Source organism: Calidris pugnax, unplaced genomic scaffold (genome assembly GCF_001431845.1).
Source record: "Calidris pugnax isolate Ruff unplaced genomic scaffold, ASM143184v1 scaffold31, whole genome shotgun sequence".
Classification (NCBI taxonomy): Eukaryota; Metazoa; Chordata; class Aves; order Charadriiformes; family Scolopacidae; genus Calidris; species Calidris pugnax.
In genome coordinates this window covers 9,636,474-9,648,589 of record NW_015090786.1, presented here as the reverse complement: position 1 = coordinate 9,648,589, position 12,116 = coordinate 9,636,474, and the positions used below count along the sequence as shown (strand labels likewise).

General features: G+C 38.5%; 1 protein-coding gene across 5 annotated transcripts in view; it reads left to right on the top strand.

Annotated features, from left to right (window-relative positions):
* KIF16B (kinesin family member 16B) overlaps positions 1–12,116 on the top strand; it is a 140,139-nt gene that overhangs the window by 20,327 nt on the left and 107,696 nt on the right. For all 5 annotated transcript variants that reach the window (XM_014966428.1, XM_014966427.1, XM_014966429.1 and 2 more), the window contains exons 4-10: positions 1,254–1,370; positions 5,500–5,597; positions 6,294–6,403; positions 7,015–7,157; positions 8,305–8,473; positions 8,670–8,801; positions 11,645–11,820. In XM_014966428.1, the coding sequence (XP_014821914.1) occupies positions 1,254–1,370; positions 5,500–5,597; positions 6,294–6,403; positions 7,015–7,157; positions 8,305–8,473; positions 8,670–8,801; positions 11,645–11,820 (945 nt within the window). The remainder of the gene's footprint in view (positions 1–1,253; positions 1,371–5,499; positions 5,598–6,293; positions 6,404–7,014; positions 7,158–8,304; positions 8,474–8,669; positions 8,802–11,644; positions 11,821–12,116) is intronic.

Genomic DNA, 12,116 nt, shown 5'->3' with positions numbered 1-12,116 from the left:
GGGGGGGGGGGGGGGGGAAATAGAGGAGCAGTTATTCAGGAGTAACTAACATCCACAAAGATGCTCCTTTTTCAATGATAAGTGAAAGGGAAATTGTGCTTTGGCTGATGTTTGTACTTTTCTTCATTGAGAAGTGTAACAGGTTACAGCAGTGTAACTCCGTTGCTCAAGGGAAGGTCAAGTTAAGAATTCCAAAGGCATGCTTGCAACTGAACATTAATGATTAAAGAAATTACTCAACACTCCTCCAGGAGAGGAGTAGCGCGATTATACTGTGTGTATGCCATTCACTATTAATAATGATTTGTACACCTTGATTAATTTAAACCATATGTACTGTGGACTAGTGAAGCATCTGAGAATTTTGAAAATCATGTCTGGATTGGGAGACCCAGATTAATGTTCTCATTGAGAGAAACGCTGCACCAAGTGTTACTCCTTGCCCAGTTGGGGGTATAGATGGAAATGAGGGGTAATGATAACAACAGGTCAGGAATCCTGGAGGGATACTGGAGCCAATATTGCAGTGGAAGGTAGTGAAGGCATCTTGAGAGAGCTGAAGTTATTAGATAAGAACAGATTTCAAATTACACGGTGTGGAGGAGGAGTCATCACTAGTTTGTAGATGTTGAGGGCAAAAGAGAAGGGGCTAGCTTAGGCTAGCATAGAAAGAGGGTCACTTACCATATAGAAAACATGTTTCCATGTTTGGGAACCTAAAAAGTAATGGTATGTAAAAGCCAATTATGGAGGAAATACGGAAAAAATAAAGGGCTGTTTTCTTACACTTGGTTAAAACAAAAAACCAAACCCAACCAAACAAAACCCTCCAAAAACACAAACCAAGAAACTGACAAGATCACTGAAACATCTCCCTTTGAGAAGTGACTGTATGTTTGCAGAACATGGTGAGTTGGCAAAGAAACAGAAAGTGAGTAATATTAACAATAAGGAAAATGAGGGAGGTATGTGAGATCAGCTGAAAGAAATTGGAGCTATAGAAAGAATGGAGTGGTTTGCTTTTTTTATGCTTCTGCATGTCAAGTAGATCTCTGACTGTTGCAGTGCTGTAAACTAAATACAATAGTAAAATTTAGTATTTAATTTGAAGTGCTATTTTCCTATAGTAGATATCATTGATTGATGCATAGCTTATACTTTGGTAGTTTATTGTTTAATATTTGCCATGCTGGACTGATGACAACTTTTCTCCCCAAGCTTCTGTTGTTTTAAAAAACTTTCTTTTGTTTTAGGTTTTCAAAAATCTTGGTACAGATGTGCTCAGATCTGCTTTTGAAGGTTACAATGCTTGTGTTTTTGCGTATGGACAGACTGGATCTGGGAAGTCCTACACCATGATGGGAAATGCGGTATGTTGCGTTTTGCAAATGTGCATTTTTATTCTGTAGGAATGCATGGAAATTATGCTATTGCAACTGCATGTTTTTGTGGAAATTCAAATCTCAAATTTCAAACTGATTTGCTATGCCCAACTTGAGACAAAAAAGAAGATACTGGTTTTGAGAATGTGAATGATCAGCTCTTTATGAAGAGGTCTGTTTTCTAGGCCTCTTTTGAAGGGTCAGAAGATTAATATAGGTCCTTGACCCCTGTTTAGAGAAGGCTGTCAAGGGAGGAGTAGAAACTGGGGATAAGAGTCACTAAATGTGAGTTTCAGCAAGCTGTTATGAGATGATACAGTAACTTGGAGTTTAAGGATTACGTCCTGTTGAGCCCTGCGGTGAAGACCATGGCAGAGGACAGTATGGTAAGAAGGGTGTTTGGCAGTTGGTGAGTGAAGGACTTTCCTGTGGTTGTTTCCATGACTGCCCAAGGACAGAAAGAACCAAGTAAACTGTTGGGAGTGGAACAGTTTAAAAGCACTGACTGATGAAGCCTGTTTGACAGGCAACCTGTACAGGTTTCATTCTCTTTTAATCCTTGGGAGGGAAAAATACAGCACGTCTTCTCCCAGCAGAATTGAACAGGGGAATATTGCTAACTTGTCCTTCCTCAGACAGATCACTCTTTTGAAATACGGTAAGATTGGCCGCTTTGTACCTCCCTTAGTTTAAGAGAGTAAATTAGCTGTAAATCTTTTTCTTTCAGTTGTCACAGAATAAGTAGGTTTATATTTAACTTCAGTGTGGTAAGCAGAATAGACTTTTGTAACCAGAAAAGATCTTATGACCTAGATGTGGATTTCTATTTCAGAAATTTATAAAAGTGACATTTTTATGAGACTGCCTCACTATATGTAATGACCGTAATCATCAAGACATTTTGCAAATGAATAGGTGCTGAAGTTTGTTTGACACTATTCAATAATAAAGGTCTAATCTTCTTGCCATGATACATAAATACTTTAATCTGGCTTTGTACAGAGCGTGTATAAAATATACTCAGCCGCCGAGTTAAATGCTTGAAAATTGATGGCCCTGTCAGAGAGACTACGGTGCTATAAGAAAACCTGAATTGGAAATAAATTTTCTTTTTCCTTACTTCTTAAAAAATATGAATTCTATTCTCACTTTGCTTTCAATGTCTGCTGCTCTTGGCTCTGGAAGGCTTCTTCTGCAATACTGTGTGCAGCAATGATTTCAAGAAGTATGTGGACCAGGTAGAATCAGTTTTGAGCAGAGAAACTGAAATGATTGGAAATCTATAAAATATGATCTATCAGGAAAGTCAGACTTGCGTACGCAGAGAAAGGAAGACTTTAGAGGAACAAAAGTCTTCCAAGACATGAAAGGCTGCTGCAGAAAGGAAGGGAACAATTTGTTCCCTATGTCCAAGGTAAATGGGTAAGAAACAGTACATTTAAATTGCAATAAGGAGTTTTCTGGTTAGATAGCACAGAAGGAAGACAGGCTTTTCATGAGATAACTCAGTTCTGAAGTGAACTACCTATTTTGGTTCTACACATTTCCATGACTGAAAACTCTAACCCAGAAAAAACCTGTCAGAGATGTAGTTGATCCTGCCCTGCAGCTGTAGGGAGCGAAAAAGGAAAAAAATGTTTAAATATAGTTTCTAATAAAGAGTGTACATTCTGTAAGATGTATATTTTACTGATGAAATATGCTGGGACTGTATGTTCTTCCTTTCCCCTCACTGGCTATGGTTGAAGTTACTCAATTAGAGCTAGTATTTCCTATTTTAAGACTCTCTTTGCTGTTGCTAAATTATGTCAGACACTAATGTCTTGCCTAAAACTTTATGATGGATTTTTCATGTTTTTTCCTTAGGCTTTAATTAAAACTGTTCAGGTGTTTCCAAGCATGAGATGAAAGAAAAGTCTTGCTTTTTCCTCTTTCGTGGTTTTTTTTTTTTTTTAAAAACAAGCAATAAAAAAAAAAGTAGGGGAAATTCCAACGCTGAAACTGAAACTTTATCCAGAGTAGAGATTGATACATATTGGAAAAGGCTGCTCCTTTGATCCCAAAGGCAACTGTCTCAAAAAAAGCCCGATGAAGCTGCAAGTGTCTCCCTTTCTCTAGGGGTGGGTGGGTGGTTTGGTGGTTTTTTGGTTTTTTTTGTTTCAAAAATCAAGGTGCAGCCAGGTGAAAGACTGATACAATAGGTATGAAGGTATGATAGAAGGAGAGAATAGATTGTTATTTCAAAGAACGAAGCCTGGTTTGAGAAGCACAGGGAGGCTGTGATTAAGAGGAGGAAGAAGCTGGAAAAGGGCAAAATGGAGGGATAGAATATGATTATAACAAAAGAAAAAAAGAGACTGGATCAGGAATTATAGCTGGGCAAAGGAAAGAGGAAGAGGAGGTCACAGATGGCATCTGGAAGAAGACTGCTGAGACAGAGAATGTGGTGGGAAGCTGAAGAAGGACAGAAAGGACCAGCACAGGAACAGACTGGAATGGGCTTGGGCAAAGAGGGTGAGATATTATGTAGGTGTCCAAGTGGAAGAGAAATCTTTATCCATTGAGCAATCTTTGTCTGTGAAGCACTTGCCCTGCCAGAGCCTGGTGCAGAGTAGTCCACTGTTTTCATGCTTTCCTGCTGCCAGCTATCTGTAGAATCCCACCACACAAGCTCACTTGGGTGACTGAAGTGCCTGGGCTTTGCTCATGTTGGATGTTGGGTCTGGTTTGTCCAAAGTTGCCTCCTCCTTAATTACAAGGCCCCTAACTCTCAGCAAGAACATTTCTTGCCTCATACGCACCTCTTGGGGTGTGTAGAATTAGAATTAGTCCATCACATCGAATCTCTTACCCGTTTTTGGACTGGAGGCAAATTATAGCTGACAGCCTGTTTTGTAAGCCACTTCTATGTTTGCAGCTCTGAGCCCAAAGCTCAATTGTATGTATATGTCCTCTCCCTTTATTCCTGGGAGCTGCGTTCACTCATTTGAGCTCCGAAGGACCGTTAGCCGCTGTCTTGCTGGAGCGGTGGGGAGGAGGTGTGCTCGGCAGGTAGCTGCTCATCAGCCTAATCAGACTCAGTGGGAATGTGGCAGCTGGGACCAGAGCTGCGTGGCACTCTGCTGCTGGGGGACACCCCGGCTTTGACGTACCGCCTGGCTGCTTGGCTGGAAAAGGCTCTCCCTGGAGTAGTGGGAAGAGGAGGACTGCAGGCCAAGTCTCTGGCTATCTCGGTGGTGTTAGCTGCTGCCTCGCAGTCTGACGCGTGTTTGACATCGGTGGCGGAGTAGCAGCCTCACTGGGATGAGGCTCAATTCTCAAGTGCCAGCTTAAGTGAGAAGATAACATCCTGCTGCTGCTGGCTGCTGTGTGAGCTGAAGCGGCAAGGACTCTGTAATGGATAGTTTCACCCCTGCTGGTAAACAGTGTCTGTAGGGATCTCAGTTTGCTTTATTAAACCGACCCAATACTTTATGCATAAAAACTCTTAAACTGCGGAGTCGAGCATTCAGAAGTTAAATATCAAATTCAATTTGGATGCGTTGTGGGATACAGTGAATGCAGTTTGAATTTTGTTATTGCATGCTGATTTATCCAGAGGACCTGCTGTATCTTTCAAGACAGGCTGGATTGTGAGCTGGGTATTGGGGATTTGAATGAGAGCGGCTCATGGATGCATGTATACGGCTCTTGTCCTGTTCTCTGCAGATGTTGCCAAGTCCATAGTGAAATGAGGTAGAAGGAGAAGTTAGAAAAGAAAATATTGAGATAAGACAGTTTGTATGTTGCTCTGGGGAGCCAGTTTCTACATTAAGCAGTTGAGGTTCTTTGGACTAAGAGGGGTGCAGTGTATCCCAATAGCAAAAATTGCGGCTAGTATATATGTTCCAACACACATGAGAGGATTAACGTGGCAAGATAACTGCAGGTAAATAAAGGGCAAAAGAGTATTTGCTGAAAAGTCTTCATTTTTTACCTTTTCTGGATTTGGAACCTTTAACTAGTAGTTTTCGGCTTTATTTTTATATTGTATAAGGAAAATGTATATATGGTATATGTATATGGTATATTGTGCATGCATATATAGCCTTGGAAATAAGAATTGTTGTTATTGCAGGGTGATGCAGGTTTAATACCTCGAATTTGTGAAGGATTATTCAGCAAAATAAGTGAAAAAACAAAGCGGAATGAGGCATCCTTCCGAACGGAAGTCAGGTAGGTCTTGACGTGTTAATAGTTTGCTCGTTATTAAACTTGTTTCAGTTACAACCACCCTGTTTCACTTATCTTTAAGAAAAGTGTGTGTTTTTCAAGTAACTTTCCATGCTTGGCCTCAGTCCTGTAATTGTTTTTTGTTGGCAGAGGTAGTCAAAATCGCAGTACTTCTAACTTGAGTCAACAACTGTGCATTTTGCCTTATTTAAATGATAGTGAAAATGCCTTTGCTACTAGACAGCATCTTCCTTATTTTTACCCTTTATTTCAGGCTGCCATTGGGAGATCTTGGTCTTGCTAATGTCTGCTTCCTTTCTACTTCTTGCTTTTTTGGCTTTTTTCCTTGATGCTGTGGTCATTAGTGTCTTAAGCCAACTTTGGATCCATTTGCTTCTCCAGGCCCCGTGCTTTCAAACACACTGTTAACATGCTGGGCTTCATGCTAATAACTTCTAAAGCAAGCAAACTTTAGCTAATTATGTGCTAGTTTATTCTCCCTTGCTAAATTTTGGCAGGTTGCTTCTGTAAATTATGAAAAATAAATGTGAAATATGCAGATGTCTTTTGTTTGAAGCAGATGTTTGGTCCGCCTTGCCAGAATCTAATCAGCTGTTTCCCTGGAGTTTTTTTTTTTTTTCCCCCCCCCCCCAAGACTCTTGAATCAGTCAGTGCTTTTCCAATCTTTTTTTCTTTCAGTTATCTGGAAATTTACAATGAACGTGTGAGAGATCTTCTCAGACGGAAGTCATCAAAAACTAATAATTTACGAATACGAGAACATCCAAAAGAAGGGCCGTATGTTGAGGGTAAAAACACTTTCTGTCTTTTGCACTGGATATTTTATTTCCTTTATATATTCTGAAATGTCGTGTCTAATTGCATTGGGCATTTTTATCTTTTAAATGATGGATGCAGTGTTTTCCTTTGATACAAAAACATTAAAGCCTCTCATTTTGTATTCCCACTTGCTTTCCCAATTCTAAGATTATTATACAAATGCAGTTTTTATCTGTAAATTTAGAACACATTTGTGAATAATGTTAAGAGATACAATTGGTTTTAAGAATTTGTTGAATATAATTTATAGATCTTTAGCGTTTAGATGGAAAGAACCTATTAGGATCTAATTGTCTCAACCTGTTGTCTACTAGGGAAGGTTCATGTCTCTTGGCAGATTATGCTTATGTTATTCCACTAAATGCTTTAGTAATATTGCATATTTTTTCTTAATTTACTGTAAATGTGTAAGTTCTTCATTGTTCACATGAGGCCTCATTCCTTTCCTTAAGTGATAAATAAGTATGACAATAAACACTAATTGCAGCAATGCTTTGCAGTAGTGAGGGTAATGCGGATGGTTTTGTAAAGAAAATTAAGTGTACATACAAGCATACTGTAACACTCTGCTTTTCTTTAGATTTGTCTAAACATTTAGTGCAAAATTATGCTGATGTAGAGGAACTTATGGACGCAGGAAATATAAACAGAACGACGGCTGCAACTGGGATGAATGATGTCAGTAGCAGATCGCACGCCATTTTCACAATCAACTTTACTCAGGTAACAAAACAAAACCCCCTCTTTTGATACGTGTTTACATTCAATAATTCAAATAATAATAAAATTAAAGTAAGGTTGTCAAATAAGCAAGTATGGGTGGATAATGACTACGTTGTTGCTTTGTGATGGGGAAAGTTAAAAATGTGAAAATACAGTTTTAGGAATTATAAATGTGCTTATCAGTGACTATAATCTTTAAAACTTAGTGTGATATGATTACTTAAAAAGATAAGTAATAAATTTTGAGGAGATAATTACTGGGAGTTGAGGCTGGGTAACAGTGACCAGTGCTGGCATGTCTCATGATGCTGCTGTGACAGGAGGAATGGGTGAGGAGCACGTTGTGTGAGACTTCAGCCAGAGCTGAACACGGGCTATTTTTTACACTCTAATGTTACCCAAAGCTTATGACAAAAAAGCCAAGTTCCCATGGTCCAAATTGCAGAGTGTAGAAATGTCTTCTGAGTGTTTTCCTGCTGACTCTCATCTGTTATTGTTAGAAACCTATTTATATTCCTTGATTTACTGATGGAATAACAGAGACATTTAACACATTTTCCCAGAGCATAATGATCTTTTTGTTTGTATGTAGTAAACGTCTTTTCTAATGACTCCTGCTCTTCATCGTTCTTTCTGCGCTTTTTGGACAGTCCATGGATAACCTGCTAGATGAAGAGAAGGTAGCATAGAGGTGGTTCGTTCTACTGACAGAACTTTGCATGTCTCCCCCCAAAAACACACACACAAAATCCTGTGCACAGCTGTTCACTAGTGATGAATTGCTGATAGCAAAGCTTTCGGAAGAATATGAGAGGCAGGAAGCAAAAGGTCTTGTTTTACTGTTGTGTTGTAAAAGTAGAAGGAAGTTTGAAACAGGGCAATCTGAGTTGACTAATGTGAATTAAGATCAAAATTGGGAGGAAATCTCAGTTATCATAATAGAATAAAATTCCAAATGCAATTCATGATTAAATGCTTTTCTGTGGCACCTCTAATACACCTGTCTTCTGCAGCTCTGCTATTGTAAACTGGTTAAATTCAATCATGACATGAAAAAGGCCACTAAGCTGGATTCAGTAGAATTTCAGAATTTGGTACCTTAACACACTTTTCTTTCATTGTTTTTGGTTTCTGTTTTTTCCTGTAGGCTAAATTTGATTCTGAAATGCCTTGTGAGACTGTTAGCAAGATTCATTTGGTAGATCTTGCTGGAAGTGAGAGAGCAGATGCCACTGGTGCCACAGGGGTTAGATTAAAGGAAGGAGGGAATATTAACAAATCTCTAGTTACTCTGGGAAATGTCATTTCTGCCTTAGGTAAGTCTCTGGTTTTTGTGCTTGTCTATTTTGGTTTGTTTGGTTGGGTTTTTTAAACATTAAACAGCTTTCTGTTTATTTACTTAGGCTTCTGTTCATTTTCACTTTACACAAATAGTGACCTAATGCATACTATTTTTGAAAAATAATGAAAATACATAATTGCTTTTTTTTTTTTCCTACCTTCACATCACAGCTGATTTATCTCAGGATGCAACAAATCCTCTTTCAAAGAAGAAACAAGTGTTTGTGCCTTACAGGGACTCTGTGTTGACTTGGCTCTTAAAAGACAGCCTAGGAGGAAACTCTAAAACTATAATGATTGCCAGTAAGTGTTTTTAAATTACTTTTTTGCATCCTGAACAGCTCATGCTTAATAGGAGTAGCTGTAAATAATTAGATTCCAGATGCTTTGTTAAGGTAGAACATTGTTTACACATATTAATTTCTTTCTTTCTGAGTTTTCTTCTAACACTCTGCATTTACCTACACTGCAGAACATCTCTTCCAGCAGTAGAACTATATGAGGTTTCATTGTGTCTATGGGGATAGTCTAGTTGTTTAAGACATTACTAAACAACAGCAGGTCTGCTTCCAGAATTTGAGAGCTTCATTTTCGTACGCAGATCATCTGTTTGGGTGCCTGGATCACTGGCTGGAGTATTTGGTCACAAATGTAACAAAGCATCCGGATTGTGCATGCACAGTCATTAGACATTTGTTTGCTTAAGTAAGGATCATTCAAATGTATATGCCTAATTGCTTGTATTTGCTCTGACATCTACCTCACTGCTATGATTTTGTGACATGCTCAGTGTAAAGGTTAGCTAATCTGACCAATTAAACTTCAAGTAATAGTTCCTGTTTGTTTTTGAGGTTTATTGACATTCCAGACAGCTCTGTTACTCATGGTAAATGCTCAAACCTGGACGTAGATAAAGTCTTGTCCTTCTCTCTCCTCCCCAGGTTGCAGACTTTGATCCCAAGTAAATAATATATTCCAGCATGTAGTCAATACTGATGTGTGAATCAGTTTACTTTCCCAAAACGGTGGTGTTTTTGTTGCATTAGTAGCAGAAACAAGCTGGTCTCTTTTGACATTCAGTGGGTGAGACTGTCATTTTGATTTAACCTACTTCTTGAACACACACAGCGTTTTAACTTTTTGTCTAAATTTAATTATTTATGATCAGTCATCTTGTATATTTTTCTTACGGCTTCCTTTTTACCTGTAGGAAGCTCTGTAAGGATCACTTGGTTTAAAAACCATATGTATTGTAGGTCTTTCAACAAATTGAAATGGGAATTCCATTCCCAAAAAACCCTGTGTGAAGTCGGGGGGATGTTTAAGGGGGGAGGATTTTGGATGTTGGAGGTGTAAGGTGTGAAGAGAAGTGCAGCTGTGAAACTTCTCTCACTCTTTCCTGCCTAAATGAAATGCAGTCTCACTGATTGCAGTCCTCTCTTGGGAATGGTGGGAGAGCAGAATTGAGGGAATAAAATGCCATGGGTCAAAATCCGGTTCTTCAGTCACTTTGTTATAGTCAAATTCTTTGGGTGGCAGTTCCTTTGTTGCATGACTTTGGGATGTTTTTGGAATCCATGCCACTTTCTTTGCTCAGACTGATTACAGTAGTACTGAAAGAGGATTTTGGACCAGAGTCTACTTTGTTTTTTCTGGCTGTTTAAGTACCACTGTGCTGGCATCTTTCTTCTTGGTGCTTTCTTTCAGTTACGTGATGAAGTAACTCAGGATTTTTTTTTTTTTTTTTATTTTTTTTTTTTGGACAAAGGGATTGGGATTGAGAAATTTTTAGAAACACAGTGAGCATTCAGTGCCTACACTAATGATTACAGTGCACAGCTGCTTTTTTAGCTACTTCCTCATCTATTAACGATGCTTCTGCTCAGCAGAGCCCTGATGGTTGATCTTTTCTCCAACAGTAATTCTACTGGTAACGGGGCTGACTTGCCTAACAGAGCCTGACAAGCTGTCCAGATACATTTGGCCTGCCTTTTCTGTAACTAACCACAAGCGAAGCAGGAAGATCATCTGTAGCAAAGGCTCTTAGAATTGGATGTATTTTTGTATTTCTGTAGTTTATTGTAACATCCTTCCAGAAGTAGAGTTACTGAGTAGCGGAGAGGAGACAGTAGATGAAGTAGAGAAGTGGTAGTGTGAGCTAGGGGAAGTATAGTCTGTTGCCAAGTGCATCTCCCTTAATTCAGGGAGTCTCTGCCACGAAAAGAGTATTTGTTACTGTTGAGAGAATGAGGAAGGACAGAATATTTTGGTTACGTGATTATTTTTACAGGTGTTTTCATTGTCTCATTCTCTGTGTCTCTTGTTCAGTTTCATTATTAAGATTTCTGGTCCCTCATAATTTCTGCATGGTGTTCTCTTCTGTTTTTTCGCTCATCTGTTTGGATGCAGTAATTATATTTTAAATTGGGGACATCTTGTATATTGTTAGGAAAATGAGGTAAGGGATTGCATTAGTACTTTCATTTAAACTCTGTTATTTTTCCTGGTTAAGTTGCTTGTAAAAATAATACTGTTTGCTCTTGATGCATCAGGTAGGTAACACTTCTGTGCGCTGGCAGCTGCCTGCAGCTCAGCAGAACAACTAGGTGTGCAAATTATAGAAGCTCTTCTCTTGTTTTGGTTTTCATGGCTGCTTTTGCTTGAATGCTATTTAATTTCCCTTCAGAAGTTGGACTAAACCTACTGTGTTTTTATCTGAAATGACTTTTTCCATTCAATGATTACATTGATACTTACAAAATACTCACTATTTTCTCAACTATTCTTGTAAAAAGAAAAAAAAAATTGCAAGAAAGCCTGTAAACTGTTCATATAGGATGTTTATGCTTACCAGAGAAATGCAAATGTTAAATAGATTGGCAAGAAGATTTCTTTACAGTGCTTGATTGTTGGACCTGATTATTATAACACACTATTCTAATACAGTGTTTACTTAAGCAAAGTTATAGTGACATGAAAGCAGCGGAGCTCGGTGAAGGATTGGAACAAATTGTAGCCGTAGTTGTTAATCATACAGTTCTGTCTCTTCATCCATGTTAAGTTTGTCTGACTTCTAAAGTATAAACTAACTTTACTAAATGAAACATATGGTGCTGGATAAACTGTTTCTGACTTCATCTCCTTAGCTATTTCACCTGCTGATGTCAATTATGGAGAAACTTTAAGTACACTTCGCTATGCAAATAGAGCCAAAAACATCATCAACAAGCCTACTATTAATGAGGATCCTAATGTCAAACTGATCCGTGAGCTGAGAGCTGAAATAGCCCGATTAAAAGCCCTGCTTGCTCAAGGGAATCAGGTTAGCTTTACTTGAAATTTATGTGTAATTTTCCTTGAGTTATAACATCTATTTCTAGAATGTAATGAGATAATTATCTTTCATTATATTGATTTGAGTAAACAAGCTCTATGAGGCTATGAATGAATATTATTTTCCTGATTGAATCAGTTTCCATATGGCCAGTAGATTACCTCTTTTAACATAAGGGGGAAAAATTGTCATCCCAAAGCCTTTAGCTTTCTCTTAATATAATCAGAGTTTGATTGCAGTGTGCTGTGGAACAGTCACCGCAGCATATGGAGTCTGAGCAGTGC